The sequence below is a fragment of the Cololabis saira genome, chromosome 15 (genome assembly GCF_033807715.1).
Source record: "Cololabis saira isolate AMF1-May2022 chromosome 15, fColSai1.1, whole genome shotgun sequence".
Lineage (NCBI taxonomy): Eukaryota > Metazoa > Chordata > Actinopteri > Beloniformes > Belonidae > Cololabis > Cololabis saira.
This window is the reverse complement of record NC_084601.1, coordinates 12,652,607-12,672,725: the sequence shown is the minus strand read 5'-3', so window position 1 is coordinate 12,672,725 and position 20,119 is coordinate 12,652,607. Positions and strand designations below refer to the sequence as shown.

At 42.3% G+C, this 20,119-nt stretch overlaps 2 protein-coding genes across 5 annotated transcripts; both read right to left on the bottom strand.

The window, feature by feature from the left end:
- Positions 1–565: 565 nt before the first annotated feature.
- On the bottom strand, positions 566–11,533 carry sesn2 (sestrin 2). 3 transcript variants are annotated; one of them, XM_061742603.1, is made up of 11 exons: positions 10,896–11,533; positions 7,738–7,803; positions 6,459–6,647; positions 5,414–5,596; positions 3,898–4,116; positions 3,573–3,708; positions 2,746–2,861; positions 2,575–2,658; positions 1,566–1,672; positions 1,333–1,477; positions 566–1,111 (listed from the first exon to the last, which is right to left on the bottom strand). In XM_061742603.1, the coding sequence occupies exons 1-11, from the start codon at positions 11,163–11,165 to the stop codon at positions 1,025–1,027; spliced, it is 1,602 nt and encodes a 533-aa protein (XP_061598587.1). In that variant the 5' UTR covers positions 11,166–11,533; the 3' UTR covers positions 566–1,024. The 3 variants fall into 3 exon arrangements, with proteins under 3 accessions (XP_061598587.1, XP_061598588.1, XP_061598589.1); XM_061742604.1 differs by having other exon boundaries at positions 11,384–11,529; XM_061742605.1 differs by lacking the exon at positions 10,896–11,533 and adding an exon at positions 9,094–9,296.
- A 761-nt stretch (positions 11,534–12,294) lies between these two features.
- matn1 (matrilin 1) lies at positions 12,295–17,557 on the bottom strand. Of its 2 annotated transcripts, XM_061741867.1 has the most exons (10): positions 17,290–17,555; positions 15,638–15,822; positions 15,387–15,551; positions 15,076–15,298; positions 14,119–14,241; positions 13,807–13,979; positions 13,482–13,713; positions 13,244–13,396; positions 13,067–13,147; positions 12,295–12,949 (listed from the first exon to the last, which is right to left on the bottom strand). In XM_061741867.1, the coding sequence occupies exons 1-10, from the start codon at positions 17,375–17,377 to the stop codon at positions 12,900–12,902; spliced, it is 1,473 nt and encodes a 490-aa protein (XP_061597851.1). In that variant the 5' UTR covers positions 17,378–17,555; the 3' UTR covers positions 12,295–12,899. The 2 variants fall into 2 exon arrangements, with proteins under 2 accessions (XP_061597851.1, XP_061597852.1); XM_061741868.1 differs by lacking the exon at positions 14,119–14,241 and having other exon boundaries at positions 17,290–17,557.
- Positions 17,558–20,119: the final 2,562 nt, after the last annotated feature.

Genomic DNA, 20,119 nt, shown 5'->3' with positions numbered 1-20,119 from the left:
GTTTATGAGAACACCGGCCAGGTGTGGGACAGTCACAGGTGAAACTGCTGAAAAACACAGCGACACGCTGGGTTTCTCCACGTCACGCGCAATTTGACGCCCCTCGAGGTGATTTTTCGGAAACAGGGCTGTCTGTGTGACATGGGAACAATATATGCAAATATCTTCAACACATCGAGGGGGAAAGTGACAGTTGCGCGCTCCGCCTGTGATGCAGACCTTGTTTTCAGCTCTGCTGCTGAGATGCGTCTGCACACACGACCAAATGCAACCGTAGTGTGAATGACAGGAAGGAGCCTGAATGAGATGTGCGATAACCGCGTACGAACCAGAAGAGAGCAAAGAAAAACACCCTGTTGTTGGCAGGCATCGCTTAACAAGTCCGTCTGCTGGAACCAGCGACGCATTTATGTGCCTTTGTCGCCACCTTGTGGCCCAACAACGCAACTTCGCTTCATAATAGTGATAAAAACACGAGCAGACATCTGCTCTCTGCTGCTGGTTCCCTGCGTCTCTTTGCACAATTAAAGATTTACACCAAGCATACAGTATTTATTTAGCTGACAACAAAATATCTTTATTGTGTATAAAAAATACAGGTATTTTTTGTCTCCTATTTAAGCTGCTGTACTGCAGACAAGAGGACAAACAGTGTGATGCAAAGAATTTGACAGATGAACAACAAAGTTTCAATGCTTGTAACAACTGAATTGCAACAATGATTTACTAATGCCAAAGAAAAGTGTCCTGGCACATCAGGCGTGAAGTATGTCGATATGACAGAAACATGTGCAAGATAGTCTGTAAAAACACTCAAGGCTCCAGTGGGGAAACAACTTAGATTTCAGTGCAAAAGAACTAATACATTTTAAATACATCCAAGTCTCAAAGCAGCATCGAAACACTAATACTGAAAAACACGATATGCTTATGCAAACATTCACCGTAGTGTGTGTACAATATTGTTACGGCTGTGGTATATCACAGCTGGCTCAGCCTCTGCAATAATGTAAGGGTCAGAACGTCATCGCATGTAGTGTGTAATGGCTCGTAAGGTGTAGAGAAGGGCTGCCTGTAACCGTGCTTCCATCACTATTAGGTTTGCATGTACCTGAAGTGTGGGAAAAAGAAAAACGTAATTACTTTAGGTTACTGAATGACACATTTTCAACAAATGTCAGTAAAACCTTCTCTGATGACATTTAAAAAGGAACTCGAGTTCCAATGCCGATGATTTATCTTTTGTTGAGATGGTACCACAGACGAGTTGAAATGTCAAATAAATCCTGACTTTAAGTGTCAGGTCAGACGGATGCTTTAACTTGTGCGTACCTTTTCAGAGTGTTTGAAGTGTCTCCAGAAGGTATGGTAAATCTGTGCCGTGGTCTGCTCGGGGTGGCAGGCCATGGTCTTAACGAATAACTTGAGTGAGCGCTGCAGCAGCACATTCACGCTGCCGTAGTCATAGTCGTCATAGCTGCATGTGCAGAGGGACCAGATTGTTACTGACACAGGCAACATTTAAATGAAATTAATGGCACGATGTTTGACGATGTTTGACTAACCGTATACCGTAGAGACAGTGGATGTAGTTCCAAAGAGCTTTCCTCAGAGTGCAAGTATCCACGCCTTCGTGCGTGGCCATCCTGTGGTAGGTCAAGTTGCTGACAACCTGCAAGTTATATTAGAATTCCTCAACAAAAGCTCCTTTATTTAAAAAAATAAAAAAAATGCATCTAAAAGTGTGTTTGTTTTCTCAGATGTAAGTCGTTTTGGATAAAAGCGTCTGCCAAATGACAGTAGTAGTTACTGAGTGGAAGTCTGGGGCAACACATATACTAGCAATGTACATCCATTGTTTATCCATCAGAAAAGAGCGGTGAGGATCATTCATAAAGCAAATTACAGAGAACACACCAACAGATTATTTATTAATTCAGGACTTATTCAATTTAAGGAAATAGTTGAGTTACAGACATTATTAGTTATGCATAGGGCAAAAAGAAAAGTATTACCAAGTAATCTACAGCAGTTGTTTGTTTTTTAGAATCCAGAAGTTATAGATTATAGAAGGAAATATAATTTCAAACATCAGTATGCAAGGACCACTCTCAAGCAGATGTGTATATCGGTTGTGGGAGTAAAACTGTGGAACTCTCTACAGAATGATTTAAAGGAATGTACAAATTTACTTAGGTTCAAAAAAATGTATAAAGATAAAATATTTAAGTTATATGATCATGAATAGGCTGGGACTTAAACAGTAATATTGATATATGTGGTTGGTTTCTATTTAAGTGTATATTTTAGTGTAAATATTGGTTACATTGACTGTTCTTTTTGTTTTGGTATTGAATAAGGGGCAGGTAAAATAAGACTTGTCTTCATCCTGCTCCTTTTCGGTCATGGGTGTGTAGATTGAAGTGTACAAATGTACTACTGTAATATTGTCAAACTATGCACTACCATGCACGAAATAAATAAATAAATAAATAAATAAATAGTATTAGTAGTATCTACCGACATCAGATCAAGATATGAAGGTATTTGAAAATAAGAAAAGTGATGCAGTACCTGAAACTTTTCATCCAGGAGCTGTCCCATGTCTGGCAACAGTCTGTTGACCAGGGAGAAGCCATGGTCCTCCCACGAGTAGTCCTACACAAGGAAAAGTTGAACATCAAAACAAACCACACACAAACGCATTTAACTACGACTCGAACACAAAATGATGTTCCAAACTACCTGTGCTCTCATGGTTGGGGGTGACTGCTCTCCTCTGGGTGAAAAGTCCTCATATCTGAACTCTGGTTCCTCCACCAGACACAGCATCCTGTCAGGGGGAGCTCCTCGCACCACCGCTGAAAAACAGACCACACGGTGAGTCAGCAAAGTCTGAGTCAGTGTGCGACACACAGCTGCAACGAGGCACACACCCAGGCCAGCTGAGAGTCCTGCTGGGGCCCCGGACAAAATAATCTAAGATGGGCCCCCCTGCGCCCAGATCTCTCCTTCTCCCTCTTCCTCTCCTCTCCCTCTGCTCTTCAGGTTTTTATACAAGCTAATGGACGTTAACATTAGAGCTAGCCAGTTAGGTTAAGTTACAAGGTTGGTAAACGTTGGCTGCACTGTTTCTTACCTTGCTCTACGCTGACTTTATTAATTCCAGCTTCACCGTCACCACCTTTTTTTAAATATTTGTGTAGATAATCTCTGAGGCCTCTATTTTCTTCTTATCTTTTCTCTTCTTTTCTGAGCACCGGACTTGTGCTGTCCGGACATTTTGACCATTCTAATGGTTGAATTAAATGATAACATCAAATTTTGATCAGCGGCCAAACCATTTTTGTGTTGGGTGTTCTTGACCACAAGGACAATTAGGAAGAAAACAAATAACAAGCTTTTATGTAACTCAAATACTACATATTTTTTCCACAAATAGGCATATTTTGAAAAATGATTCCATAATTTAATGAGAATTTTTTTTTTTCCCCCAGTTCTGGGCCCCCCCCTACCCTGGGCCCGGGACAACAGACCCGTTTGTGCCCCTCTATCGGCGGGCGTGCACACACCTGTCGGTATGCTCTCGCTCCTCTCCCGCTCGAATCGAGAGACCATCTCCTCCTGCGTGCACTCTTCCTCTTGCTGCTGCTGCAGCTCCACCATTCTCTTCATCAGCACCTCCACCTCCACCGCTCCGTCCACCAGCTGGGGGAGATAAAAGCAGTGAGGATTTTAGATAGTAGTACTTAGCTGTGAAGCTATAAATCAAAACATGATCAGAGCTTTCATCCCGTGTCCTCGACAAAGCGGTGTCCCTAGCGTTACAAAGCTGGAACAGATCAAATAGGCTCCAGGCTTCTCAGACCTGTTAGACGGGTGATTAAAACGGCTCACCTCTTGCCTGCCGTCTTCGGGAGCGGGGCTATGAGGGCTACGGGGAAGGTGCGTGGGCGATGGCGGCTGGAAGGTGTAACCGCCAACGTGATCAGGTTCAGCGTTTAAACCGCAGCCCCACACGAAGGAGCAAAGCGAGTGAGTGTGTGCCATCAGAATCACGGCGTGGATCAGCTCAGCCAGCGACCAGCGAGGCTCCGCTCCAGGACACACCAACTCCTGCAGGCCAGAGCGGAAAGTCCGTCAATACAGGCACTTTCAGACCCGTCTTCAAAACTGTCTGGATGATACATCGTTATAAAAAGGACATGAGAGATGCTGCCAGCTAGACGAAGGCTTTGTTTATTCTGGCAAAACAATAGCAAGCAATGGCGTGTTTAACAGCATCCTATGAGTCTGGCGGCCTAAATGTCTCTGTTCTTTTGAAAACACAGATGTGATCAATGCTACATCCAGTACTCGAGTTTGAGGGGGGGGGTGGCATCCCCCCTGAAATAAAAACAGTCAAAATCATCCCCCCTGTAAAACTGCCACCCCCCCTTTCCATCCCTTATGTCATTTCATCAATGAATGTGGTTTTACTGCTATTTCAACATTTAGTCATCACCAGAAAAATAACTTATTTGAATAAAATCTGCCAGTGGAACAAGATTTTTTTTGCTTGTAATGAGAAGATAGATCTTGTCCCACTGGCAGATTTTCCTACTTATTTCAAGTGAAAATCTACTTGAAACAGGTGAAAATTGTTGTTTTTTCCAGAGATGAGTCTTGTTTTAAGTGTAATGAGATTTCTTTTACTAAAATGAGACATTTTGACTAGAAATAAGACAAATATTCTTGTTAAGATTTTGAGGTTTTGCAGTGATCCATTGTACTTATCCTGTGAAGGACAGAGTCATATTGATAAGTTCAGAAAACTGTTTTTTATTGTTGTGTTTTGATGTATTAGATGTAAGCCCAGTGGATATTTAAAGCTTACAGAAGGCTGCATTTAACTGCTGCTATGTCATTCCTGCAGTATTTCTGACGGTGTTTTGGTCAGTGCTATTATTTGTAATATATTATATTATTTGTAATCAGCCCAAATTATCTGTCCCCATATGATAAAATTCACCATCCCCCCTGATTTTTTTTTACAACTCGAGTACTGGCTACATCGGCTTAGTCAGACATCTCTCATCATGTATGAGATTGACGAGAAAAATGCATGATTTTAGAGAAAGTGTTCACCTCCTTCCCAACATCCTACAGTCGGGTGTATTTAATGTTACTTGAGCACATCATCTTCCAACAATGACGCAAGATGATGCAAATGCTTGATTTTTAATTACTATGTATTACATGGAAAATTAGCGAGTCTCCTCCACACGAAAAGATGCAACTGCGCCAGCGAGCAAGTGGGCTTGGATGCGAGTCGGAAATGTAATATATTAAATAATATTGCTACTATTTGACAGAATATGAGCAAAAGAGAAAGTTGGACAGAGACGGGGAGTGAGTGGGTGATGTCTCTGACCTCAATGTGCTGCTGTGTAATGAGCCAGGGCCTGTGTGCCAGCAGCTTGTTCAGTGTTTGCAGGCTGTGAAGTTTTTCAGGAGTGTGCTTGAGGTTTCTTAGCCAGCTTTCCTCACCTCCGGCCTCCAGGAAGCCGGCGCTGTGCTGCTGAACCAGGTATGAGCAGTGATGACGAGCTGCAGCCTGCAAAAGTACAAAGATAACAGAAGAAGAAGGGAAATATATGAATAAATAAACATGAATAACACGGCTCCGTCAGTGATCTGGGTGGAGAAACCACATCATGAGAGAACTGCTCATGCCAAGGAAGAAGAGGAGAAGTGGCAGGAAAACACATACACTATGGTAAAGTTAAACATACAGTTATAAAAATGCATGTTTAATGAAGCTTTACTTAAAAAGGGCTGCATCAGAAAATAAATTCATTTACTGAATGCTGGAGCCAGACGAGTGTAAAAGCAGTGTTTCATACAAAGAAAACTACATTCAATCAGTAGTAATATTACTGCGTGAATCTGGGACAAAAGTGAGGTTTTGCCCCAATTCCAAGGGAAGCGTTGTCTTTTGTAATTCAGCATAAAAAAAGGAGAAGATGGAAATGAACACAGCAAAAATATAAGACCCATAGGATCCACATAAATACACAAAGTGCATCATAAAGTAATAACTATTTTAGTGTTTACCAACTAACCACTGTGTCTCCTCTCTCTGTTCTTTATTTTCTCTGTCTGTTTTCTCTTTTCCTGCTCTACCTGGCTGACCTCCAGCAGGAAGGTCCCCCCTTATGATCCAGGTTTCTAGGGGAGATTTTCTTGCCACTGTTTGGCTTAAGGTTTTTCTCCCACTGGGGGAGTTTTTACCTGCCATTGTTTATGTAATAATTGCTCGGGGGTCATGTTCTTGGTCTCTGGAAAGCACCCAGAGACAACTTGTACTGTAATAAACGCTATATAGATCAAATTGAATTGAACTTACTGCAGCGCGCCGGAATAAAAAAAGTCTAACAAAGAATTTCATTAAAGCAAGCATTATCTGGTTTTCTCACCATAATGGAAATGTAATGTCTCCAGTGACGAGGCAAAGGGCCGTCCAGCTCCAACAAAGCATGCTGGGTCCTCAGGAAGCAGCTGAGATACGCCGGATGGAGTGCCATGACCATCGTGAGATGATCCACCCGGCCCAGGGAGAGAAAAGACTCTATGAGGATGTCCCTGTGTGGCCCCTCTATCTGTATCTACAGAGGGGGAAAGGGGGGGGACTTTTAGTGTTAAATTCATTCATGAATAAACTCACATCCCTTTTAAATCCTATAAATAAGAAGAACGTTTCCATTAACATTACGACACGCCGCTTGCTCTAGTGGTAATCTGGAAATGAGTCACTTGTGACACGAGGATTGCTCATCAGCGCTGGCAATGCAGCTCTGGTGTTGCACCCCCAACACTGAAGCAACAAACACGGCAGTGTTGCAACAGAAACGCTTGTCCTATCGCCTACTGTAAGTCTCCTTAGATCTCCAATGTGTCCTTCAGGTCATAAAAAAATGACATAAGAAGATGAACATGTCCGTACGTCAAAAGTTAAACAAAAGTAAAAGAGGAAAACATTCACTAAATGTAATCTTTTGCACTGGTAGGCCCTTATTTGTATGGTTTTTTTAAACTGATATCAGTTGTAAAAAGCAGGCAAAAACACAAATTCAGAGATTTATCGAATGTTAAAGATGGGACAGGTCTGGAACGGGACGTGTAAACCTTACGGACAGTCATGGACGCAAGAAGAGACACGTACAATCTGTGATCATAAATGAACATATTATGGCGAAAAAATGGAAAGCTGACAGTCATTAAATTGATTTTATAATACAAACCATACAAAGCAGACACAATTCATGCTTTGTGATGTCACCTACATTTTTAATATTAACCTGCATCCAGCCCTAAAACATATTCCTGCGTTTCATCATCCTTATCCACACCATCCTAGCAGTATTCTGTCTCTGAAGTTGAACAGCACTGATTTATTACCAACGCAATGGATTTTTTATCTTTTTGCAAAGCAAAACACCAGAGAACCCATGTCTGCATTTCTTGATTTGAGGCCAACGCTGGATATCTAAAAAGAATTGATTTGTTGGGCCTGCACCAAATAAGAGGCTCATACAACCAGGGGATTTATTTGCAATTATTTGGGTTTTATAAATAAATAAAAACATGGTTGTTGTGGTGGCCCTAAACATACTATGCAATAGATTAGACCTTGAACAAAGAAAAACAAATAAATAAATACGACTCAACTGTAAAGAATATATATTCCTCCCATACCTCTTTAGCAGGAATGAAGGCGCTTGGCCCAGAAGCCAAGGCTTGGGGAACGTCAACTCCTCCTTTCTAAAGATGATGAAAAAGAGACAATTTATTTTTTTTACCAATTCACAAGAAAAAAAATGTACAGGAAATCTGCAAATTCTCATAACTGAAAGACAATAACTACAATGAATTTGATCTTTTTACCCAAATATAAGCAAGCCGGTGTCGTGCCAAAAAGTAATTGCCTGCCAGAATCTGATTTCTCCCCTGAAAATGGGTCTTTTTACCTGCCAAAAATTGATTGAAGGCCAAATACAGTTAATGAAAGGTTGTTTCTACCTAAATATGATTTGATCTCATTCTTGAGCTTCATAATATAAACACTAGCGCTCACAGGATTGCTTTTACCTCTTTTAAAGGACCATTACAACACAAAATAGGCATTTTCACCTGCCAAAAATTGATTGAAGGCCAAATACAGTTAATGAAAAGTTGTTTCTGCCTAAATATGACTTGATCTCATTCTTGAGCTTCATAATCTGAAAATCTGACGTTTAAACGCTATAACTCAACGGGCTGCTGTGCGCGCTCCCGCGGCCAGAAATCAGAAGAAATCAGATTCTGGCAGGCAATCACTTTTTGGCACAACACCGGTGTTCTGCCATTTTCTGCTACCTGCCTGAAAATGCTACTTTGTGGTTCTGCGCATGCGCACAGTCGATTTTTAAAGTTTGCATAATTTCTTGCACGATGTAAAATTGATAATAGGCTAAGGGATGTTGAGTATTTGATCCTTCAAAATACACTACCCATGACATGAATTGCATTACACTTTGTGAACATTATACGATATAAAAAATAAATCTATAGCTTTATTTGATATTCATTCAGTCATTCGCCTTTATTTAACCAGGCAGGTCATTAAGAACACATTCTTATTTACAATGACGGCCTGGCAAGAGACAATGACCACTTGGGGGGACAGGAAGTGGTTAAACACAGTAAAATTGTAGCTCTACAAAAGGTACAAAAACCATTAGAGAGCATTTTTTGGCAAAGCAGCAGAAATTGTCAGCACACCGGCTTATCATTTTTCATCCTCAACTCGCCACTGAAATGCGGATATCCGACTGTAGCAGATTTTAAACCACAGGGATTGAAAGGTTGTGAACCTGCCGACGACCGACCACAATCGTATTAAACAAACAAACAAACAAACAATCTCCAACAACGGATTTTGCATATTCAAAGATAAAGGATTTATCTTTAGAGAACTAAAAAAAAACCCTCGACCTATTTTGACTGGAGCGGCTGTAACATGACTGGAGACCATAAAACCCATAAAAAGCGCGATCCATGCGTAAAACTCACCAACATTGGACGACCGAGCGCAATTTAAGTCACCGTTTGTTACTGCGATATAAATTATGGAGAGAGGGAGAAAAAAAGCGTCAAAAGCCGTCAGACTTTCAGTTTGTAGCCGCTGCCGGGGTGAGGGGGTGAGGGGGTGTGTCAGCTGTTTTCCAGGGGGTGTGTCCGGCCTGATCCGTGCACACACCGCAGCAAGGTGTTGCATCAGCCCCAGAGAGGTGTCTGATGAAACATTCAGCAGCTCGGCGGTAATGATGATCATATCTGCAGCTGATCAGCTGCGATCAGCTGTGACGCGTTTGAGACTGTCGGTCATCCGGCTACTGGCGAGTTTACAGCAGCTACACATAAACAAACACATTCAGTCCAGGGGCCAGAGCCCAACATTTCACTTGTCAGTACCACTCAAGGTGACCAAACTTACTTATGATTTTTGAAAAGATCCATGTCTGTAGATGATATTTTGGTACGATAACCCGTCCTGAGTGGCAGCTGTATCATAGTTATCAGCTCATGAAGTTACCCACCCCCTACAGAAAATTACATTTTAGATGCTGGTGCATATCCTGGTTTAGACTCATGTGCAGGATATCTGTCAATGTTTCACAATATTGTCTTCTGTATCATTTTAAAGGGGGCCTTTTAAGCATTCATTGAAGCTAAGATGTGAATCTTTCTGACCAACATAGAGGTCACTGCAGCTCTTTAAACTATAAACAACACACATTTTTACACAATTTTCGCCTAAATGATATACCATCTTTTAGCCCTGTGTCATCTAGGAACAACAGAGACACAAAATACGAAAACTGGAATACTCACAGGACCATAAGGATTCAGGAAATGTATAATATACCCCTACTATTGTTACAGGTCATTGTGAGCCTTAAACTAGAAAAGTATCATTAGGCTCCTATGAAACTATAACAGCCACTAGGCTAATGTCACAAACTGGTCTTTATCATGCAAATACAGGACATAAAGGACACCACAATGAGATAAGGAACCAGCTTAGGTTTATAAAAAACATTAGAGACAGAAAATACAAAAAAAATACAAAAACTGGAATACTCACAGGACCATAAGGATTCAGGAAATGTACAGGACTGTCTCAAAAAATTACAATATTGTGATAAAGTTCTTTATTTTCTGTAATGCAATTAAAAAAACAAAAATGTCATACATTCTGGATTCATTACAAATCAACTGAAATATTGCAAGCCTTTTATTATTTTAATATTGCTGATTATGGCTTACAGTTTAAGATTCCCAGAATATTCTAATTTTTTGAGATAGGATATTTGAGTTTTCTTAAGCTGTAAGCCATGATCAGCAATATTAAAATAATAAAAGGCTTGCAATATTTCAGTTGATTTGTAATGAATCTAGAATGTATGACATTGTTTTTGTAATTGCATTACAGAAAATCACAATATTCTAATTTTCTGAGACAGTCCTGTATAATACTGTACACCCAATTTAGAATCATCAATTAACCTGAAGGGGGTGTGTAACTTCATGAGCTGATAACTATGATCCAGCTTCCACTCAGGAAGGGTTATCATACCAAAATATCATCTATAGACATGGATCTTTTCAAAAATCATAAGTAAGTTTGGTCACCTTGAGTGGATCTGATATCTGGTCTGGAACATGGACTCATTAGGGAACAATTTTATTTATTTATTTTTTTTTATTTAATTTTATTAGTTTGCACACAATAAAAGTTGCAAAAACACTTGTAATCAAAATAGTAAAACAAATGTGACAGGAGAGGTCAAAAAGCCAGAACAAACTTTTACCTCTGCGGTTCGGAGCAGCTCCGCGGCCTGCAGCCGGACCTCCTGCAGCGGGCCGGACCCGGACAGCCGCAGCAGCTGCAGGAGCCGGTCCGAGCCCAGACCCAGCAGAGCCCCGACCTCCTGCAGAGCCGCCGCCCGCTGGTCCTGGTCCCTGCTGCCGTGCAGCCGCGACCAGCTCTCAGCCCCGCACTCCGAGCCGGACACGTTTCTGGCTCCGTCCTCCCCATGGTCTTCCCGGCAGGCCCGGCTCGCCGCGGGATTACGGGCCATTATCCGTTTATTTCAGTATCGACGACTGGACGAGCCCGGTCTCGGTGTTCCCTCGCACCTGCTCCCGCAACACCGACGGAACTCTTTCAAAACAACTCGGTGGTTCCTTTTTCCCACCCCAACACCGGACCGTGAACGCAACTGCCGTTTAGCTCGCTGCTAGCAGACGCCGCTAACCGCTTTAAGGTCACATTTGTAGAAAGCTGACTCGTACATACACTGCTGAACATGTGTCCCTGCAATACCCGGCCCCACAGTACAGAATCATGTGTGTTCAGAGGTAGATTGCAGAGGAACCAGAACAATTTTCAGACGTGACTGGCTGCTTGTGTTTGAGAGCCCTGCAGGACACGTCATCGTGACGTAGTTAACGCCCCCTGACGACCTCTACATCAAGCTTTATTTAATATTTTGTTTATTTAATGTTTTAATTTGTATGTTCAATAATTGTAGTAATTAATTGATAATGATTTTTTTAAACAGAAAGTAAGAATGATCTGATTTGTGTTTTGAGTTACCGGTACCTAAGATTAATTAAGATGCCCTCGTCACTTCTACAGCCGCCTGCTGGGGGCGCTGTTGTCATGGTTTTGGTTTAATATCTCGTTTTGTTGGTTACTTTGTGTACATAACTTTATTCAATGTAGTTTTGGCTTCATTTCATTTTGTGCTTCTTGTTGTTCCATTTTTATGACATTGGTTATTTAGCATCTTTTATTGTAACTTTGTGATAATTTTGTGTCACATTAGAGATATTATTTATCATCTTTGAAGTAATTCTCGTTCTTTTTGTGGTCATTTGACCTTCTTTTTTGGTTGACTGGTGTCTCATTTTTTCCGTTATTTACTTTTGCTTTTGTGTTTTTTCTTTTTCCATTTTGTCGTTTGTGGTCAGTTTCAATGATCATTTTGGTTGTTTGTGAGTCTTTAAATTTCATTGTGGACGTGAATTTAAATCCATTCAATCCTTTGGCTCCTCAGACCCAATGTTTTGGAACCTCTAAATATTCAGTTTTTATGCTCCTTTATAATGAATTAACCAGAACTCTTTGTATTTATGTGTAATTCTGTGCATTTGTGTTTGTTATCTTAATTTGGCAAATAATAGTTTCACAATTACATTTACTTCCCATATCACCTTTATTTAGGAAAATAAACATCACTGGTGTATCCTTCTCTTCAGACATAAATCTTGTATTAATTTATGTGTATATAATATATAACTTATTTTGCGTTGGAAGGTAATAGAAAAGAGTTATAACAGCTGAAGGAAAGAAGGAAGGATGACGACAAACAAATGGAGGTGATGCCCTGCTCCTCTTGACGTGAGATGACACAGACCTCTGGCGTTTTTGGGAACTTCGGCATCATGCTAATGACAATGAAAGCCCTTTCGTAAACTGTCACCAATTTCCCTATGAGGGAAGACTTTTATTAACAAACACACAGGCTGGATTTGGAGGATGTGACTGAAGCACGTAAGTGCGCAGTCCCCGGGACATCTGGCAGGTTGTGTCCTGGGACACTTGGAAGCAAAGGGGGAGAAGAAGAGAGGAGGAGACAAGAGGTGCTTTGCAGATTTTGGAGAGTTCAGGGCAGATGCAGAAGTCCAGGTCCTCTCACGCACACACAAGTCCCTCTGCAACACTTAACTGGAAGTTTCAAACAAGGGGGGGGTTGTGTGTGCACGCTGGTGGGTGTGTAGATGTGTACAGGAGAGTCGGATGTGAGCCCTCAGACAATTTTGTTCTCCAGCAAGGCAATCCTCTTCGACATGTTCTCTAGTAAGATTTTGTCAAGGGAAGTAGGAGGGAAAAGAGTGAATAAAACAGTGTTGCAGAAAATATTAAAACATTTCTCCAAAACATACTCACAAAGTGTCACATAGCGTAAAAGGATATATTTTTTTGTCAGCGCCTGTATGGCGACTTCTACTTTCTTTTGGAATTTTACAAGCGAGTCACATTCACAAGGGTCCTCGTCTGTGGGATTAAAAATGAAGCACAGGTTCAAGTTACGCTTTACTTTACAAATTTGTGCAGACTTTATTACGTTTGTCATCACTGGAAACGTCTGACCTTGACAGATATTGATCTGGAGCTTCTTGGCAATCTGGGTCATGGTCTTGAAGTCAGCGGTGTAAAAGTAGTGCTCTCCAGTTGGCTCAGATGCAATCTCTTTCAGCTCATTCTCAACTGCATTTCCCACTCCAACAGCGTACATCTTAAATCCTGGCGTGCACATATGCATATATAATCAGTGAAAATAACTTGAAAATGCACGTTAAAAAAGGGTTATTTTTGCTCTCCATCTTACCATTTTCTTTTGCTTTCTTGGCTGCCTCTCCGATATAATCCTGGCTGCGACCATCAGTGAAGACGATGCCTACCTTGCTTACTCCAGGTCGGGCACCCTGACCTGGACTGAAGCTGTTTTCTGTCAGGAAACGGAGAGCCTGGCCTGTCATGGTTCCCCTCTCCATGTAAGCCATCCTCTTCACAGCGTCTTTAAGATCTTTCTTGCTGTTGTGGCGCCCCAGGGGAAACTCCTGCGAGAAAGAAGAATCGGCACGTTGATGAGAGAGAGAGAAAGAGGGGGTGACTCCCACCGGTGTCTCTGTAAATTCAAAACGGACCCATACCTGTTTGACAGAGCTAGAGTACTGGACAAGTCCAACGTGAGTCTTGCTGTCAGAGACATCCAGTTTGTCAATGATCTGGTTGATCCACTTCTTGACAAGCTCAAAGTTCTCGGGACGGACACTCTTAGAGCCATCGATCAGAAACACCACATCGGTTGCAGCATTGCTGCAAGCTGGTGATGTCGACAGATACACACAACAGACGGTGATGAAGTGCTTGGACAACGTTCATGTCTTGACCAATACTTTCAGACACAAGCACACACACACACACACACACACACACACTAACACTCACACACACACACTCACCACTGCAGCTGCGACCATCATCCATGAGGGTAAAGCCATCTCTGCAGGCACACTTGTATGATCCTGGACTGCTGATGCATACCTGCTCACAGTCATGATCCCCAGTGGCGCACAGGTCAGACACTGTGAGTGTGCGTGCATGCAGAACACAAGGCCGTATACACACGGGTGTGCACACACAAACGGGGGGTTGGTTGGGGTGGTGGGTTAGGAGGACAAATGAAACTATGTCAGTTTGAAAAACAGGAAACTCAAGCACAGGTCTTTAATGATCCACTGAAACCTGCTGCTGCTGCTGGTCTCAGCAGTTGTTAATGCACGATTCCAGAGGATCCTTAAAACAAACAGGTGGAAAATATTGGAGCAGCCATAATTATACCAAATCTAATTTGTTTCTCTGTTGCATTTCTAAATGTGATTCTCCGGCTTGTCCAATTACAGTCCAACACTGCCATTGTGCAGCTCTGCCCTTGGATGAAACGTCTGCAGTGACACTGGCTGCTGCAGAGCGAGCAGCAGACAGAAGGGGGGGAACTGCTGCAGACCCAGAGTGCCAAAGGGCATCACTTATTAGAGGCTTTAATGACTGTCATTAATGGATTGGTAATTACAGATAGATCAGTCGCGCCTCCCAATTATCAGAAAGTTGACTGAAGAACAAGGACAGATCTTGCTCCAAAGGATTGTTTCTGCCCTAATGTCCTCGTGCACTGTGAATTTTAAGTGGTTTCCACTGGATGAGTCTTGTCGAGTGGGAGCAGAGGACAAAGGCAGGACACAATAAATTGGATTAAAAAACGTCTGTCCTTACACCTTACCCCAGCAGACACTTCTCCACAGGAATGAAGGCGTGGGTTATGATTGTCCAGCTCAACTAAAAGCTCTTTTTTTGCTGCTGCCTCTGTCTCTTTTACTGCAGACACAAGTGACCCACTATCTCAACATCTTCCCTCTTACCACAGAAGGCCTCCTGAAACTTCTTGGTGAGTTTCTCAATTACACTGTAGCTCTCCACGTAGTCCACGTGGTCGTCCAGAGGATCGCTGGCCATCTGCTTCAGAGTGGTCATGTCCACACGTCCGACACCGATGGCAAATATCTCGATGCCCGCCTCTCGTGCACGCAGAGCAATTTCTTTTATGTTGTCCTGGGGACGTCCGTCCGTCACGATAATGGCAACCTGTGACAGCAGAGGTCCAGGATGTAATGCAAAGATATCAAGAGGATGGGGTTTGGAGGGTGTAAATGAACATTAATATGCTTCAGACCTTGCTGATATCATTAGATCTGGTACGAGCTCCCTCGCCCTCACTGAAGGCCACGTTCAGGGCAAACTGGATGGCCAGTCCGGTCATCGTTCCAGTGGACAGGGGCTCAATCCTGGTGACAGCCTTGATCAGCGCCGATTTGGTGCGATGAGTCTTTAGGGACACCTGCAGTTCCATAAAGGCAGAGTAAGCTGAGATGATCATAAATGACCATAAAAAGGGCGGAAAATGTAATCAAAACAAGTCTGTACCTCATTCTTGACTCGGCTGGCGTAGTTGACAACCCCCACACGCGTTGCGTTAGTTCCAACATCCAGCCCCTCGATGACTTTGGCCAGAAAGACCTTCACTTGCTCAAACTCTGATGGGCGAACACTGCGGCTGCTGTCCACGATGAACACCAGGTCTGTGGGGCGGGTTTTACACAGACCTGCCGCTACGCACGGAGAGAAGTCTTAATATATCATGAATCATTCACATTTTATATATATATATATATATATATATATATATATATATATATATATATATATATATAAAATGTATATATATATATGATTAAATGATAAAACATTATCCATTATATATGAGGCTAAGAGAAGAGAGAGGGATGTGGGAGGATCAAGTGAAGAAAGGAGGTAGTGAGGTGGAAAAGGGAGGAGGGTTGAGGTGATGGAGGGTGGTGGGATGTATATGAGAGGAACTGGGTGGAAACAGAAACACAGGAGCCTCAGAAGCAACAAGGGTGGAGAGAAAGGCAAAGACAGAGATGGAGAGAATATTCGCCAATAAAACTCTTATGCCCCTCTTATGTCAATCATTCCTTGTTAAACTGACAGCTTCAGTTTATCCACTCTAATGAGGTAGACAGTGACGTGCTGTCTAGAAAAGTGGACCGAAGTGAGATTTTCTTTGGTTAAAAAAAAAATATACATATCATAGCTAAAAATAATAATTCAAATTCATTTTGTGAAATTGATAAAAGGAGCGGATAATATTTGCAGCATCTGTGGTCTTGGAAGTGTTATTAGTACGTCATAAATCACTGATCTCCCTTCTCACCCTTCACCTCTCTTCCTCCCTCCTGTTATTCCTCCCACACGACAAACTTTTCATTCACTATATAATAACCTACAAATCTATCAACTGTGCACATAAAGGTATTTAAACATCTTTGCAAAAAGAACAAGAAAACTCTGTAGTGTCCCACTCATCATTTTTATAGCTCACTTCCTTTTTTATTTATTTATATTAAAAAAGGAGAAGTCATTTGCTTAAAGATGAGACACCTTACCCAAGGTTTAAATAAGTGAGAATACACGAAGCGTTAAAATAAAACTATACGAGATTACCGCAATGAAAATAGCCATTATTTTCTCTGTGCACACACAATGCTCGAAGCTTAAACCATAAAAAAAACATAACTTACAGTAAACTGGCCGACTTTTTTCTGCATGTCATATAATTACAATTCATAAATGCCTAAAAATGTTAACTATTAACTGTGGAGATGGATTATTCTTTTGCATAAAGACCTAAACTGTAACAGCACTCTTAACATTTATGCATCTCCTCTAAAACGATATGGAAAACTGGTCCTGTTCTGTTTATTAGTTTGTCTGATTTAATGGTGCATTAACTTCCACACACATCACACAGGCGTGGGAATAGGAAGAGACCATATCCATCCAGACTAAATATTTTAAAAGTTACAGCCACTGGATATATTCCCATTCAGAGGAAATTGCTCTCTGCGGCTCAGCGTACTTACACAAATATACATACAGTTTATTGTTCAGAGAATCTCATTTTGAGAGGATAAAGAGAAGAGCCGGAGCGAGATGTGACGCGTCTCGGTCCGGGGGTTTAGGTTCAGGCTTTAGGGGTAAAAGGTCATTCTTACCCATGGCAGCGGCCGTGCGATGGTCAAATGTGGCTTGAGCTCCCATGAGGCCGAGCAGCAGCAGCAAAAGCGGCAGGGATGGGGTCATGGTGACAACTACAGGCTGGGGGTCCCGGCGCGGCCGCAGACGGTCCTAGAGTGAGAAGCAGCAAGGAGGCAGAGCGTGGGCGAAGGGAGTTCCAGGCGATGGGGACGGCCACAAAGTGAGACCCAGCGACTCTGAGCTGCAAGTTATCAATGCAAGAGCTTCACACACTCAGCCCACAAACGGCCCCCCCTCACCACAGCTCCAGTGTGTGTCCATGCATGTGTATGTGCCTGTGGGAAAGAAAGGGAAATACCTGCTCGGGGAGGACCTAAAACGGTGGGCAGGGGAAAGACAAACACACCTTGATATTACTGGGATCCACAGGTAGTTGTGTACGTGAAAGCGCCAAAATCCGAGCCCCTCCGTGTGCGTACAGTACGTGCGTGTCTGGCTGGGGGTACAGGAGCGGCTGGGGTTCGTTGTAGCCGGCACCGCTGCCCCACGCTGGATTTGGCCCAAGCTCAGATAAACACCAACATGAATTCCTCTTTTCTCCCCATGTTCCCTTGTACAGCAAACACGCATTTATGGGGCGGAAGTGAACGGGAGCCACCCGACACAGCGTCCACTGTTCCCGCCGCTCTGCACGCCGCTGAGACGTGTGCGTGTGAGCATTTCTGTATAAATTGAAGCATACAAGCCATTTCCTGGCTTGTGAAGTTTGGCAGTGTGTATCCAAGTTATGAGTGACATTTTGTAAATTTTGTGCCACAGTCTTAAGATTTTTGAAGCATTCGGTTTCATTTTTTACATATGTGTTACCCAGAGGCATCACACTAAATTACAGTCATTTATAAATAATCTTTAAAAAAAAAGGATGATTTAAAACCTTTTACAACTCTCCTTCTTGACTACTTCTCCATCCTTCACCTCTCCAGTGTCAGGTAGGCAGAGCAGAGGGCCCCAGTGGAGTAAACACGGTACCAAAACATACTTTCATCAATAAACTCAAATACACATCTTTAATCCTTCTACAGAGTCCACAAACATACTAAACAGAGACCCCTTTCTCCCCCCCTCAACATCCCGTTCCTCCCGGTCTACTCTACCAAGCATTCCTCTGTGACCTCCCACCCCCCACCTCCTCGTCTACACACACACACACACACACACCTTCATCCACACACACCACTCTAACAAGCTGCAATTGAGGGGGCAGTCTGGGAAGGGAGGGGGGCTACGGTTACAGTAACTAACTAGGCAGCAAACGTGTGTGTGTGTGTGTGTGTGTGTGTGTGTGTGTGTGTGTGTGTGTGTGTGTGTGTGTGTGTGTGTGTGTGTGTGTGTGTGTGTGTGTGTGGTATGGGGGGTGATGGGTCGAAGATGAAAGAGAGTAGATGTTATTCCTGCACATCGTTTCATGTCTGGGAATAGTTTATTTGCGCCTTAAGAAGATACAACACACATATTTGAGGAAAAACACACAAACACAGTATAGGGGACAAACACACACACACACACACACACACACACACACACACACACACACACACACACACACACACACACACACACACACACACACACACACACACACATAGGTTATGTAACCCTGTCTACTTGGCAGGCAACAACGCGCCAGAGCAGGTACGTCAAAGAAACTTGAACCTGCATCTGCCAGTGTCCCATAACTTGATATTGAACATGAAACACATCAAGATCTCTGAAATTGAATTAAAGTCAGTGTTTTATATCCAGAGACTGATGTGGCCACTTATCATTATTAATCTTTCAATTAATAATTGAATCAAGAAAAATGCGGGTTGGTTTCAAAATGATTCGAATAGTAAAAAGCAGAACTAACCTCCCTTTCACCTTCTGAAAGCATGTTGGGTGTAAGATGTAAATAAAAACAGAAAGCAATGATTTGTTAACCTTATAAAACCATGTTTTATTCACAGCAGAAGTTATAGAAAATGATTAGCTCAGGTTGACTTTGATGGCTGGCCCCAGAAGGCAGATCAATAACACGATCGGGTTTAAATAAATCACATTAGGGAAGTAGAGTCTTTGAGAAGATGGGCAGAGGTTCTCCAGTCTCCTGAACTCTGTCTACGACTTGTGAAACAGTCAAAATGATGTTCCTTAGCGTAAAATGGTCAAGAAGACTTTAAATATTTCATCATACATAAGTCAGAAGATATGTGGAGAAATCTCTGTATGCACTGGAACAAGGCCTAAAATCGATAGTGGATCCGTGTGATGTTCAGAGCTTCAGGCGATGAAAGGAAACAGAAATTGATGTATTGTGAACATGGACCAGAAACACCCCCATCTTCTCTGGTCCAAGACATATTTAAGATGACTGAGGTCAAAGGTAAACTGTTGTCAGACAAATCAAAACGTGAAATTCTCCGTGGAAACCATTAACCCCGTGTCCTCCAGACTACAGAGCCGTGAGCTCAAAAGCCTGACATTCTGAGGGTTTGGAGGCGCGTAAATGCCCTTGCACATCTGGAAGGGCAACATAAAAGGTATAGAGGTTTTAGAGGGACATGTTCCCTCGTCCATCACGTGATTGGCAAATTATTTTAAACTGCATCCTGTTTTTGGCTTTTATTTTGGTATTTGAGTTGTCCAACGACCCAAATGCATCAACAAGGGATGAAAAGCACTTCACCCTCAAAACTGTTGGATGAAACAGAGTGGAAAACAAGTCATTAAATTCAAAACGAGCTAAATTAGTATTTCCAATCAATTTGTTCGATTTTTCAGCACTTTTTTTCCCTTTCTATTGAATTT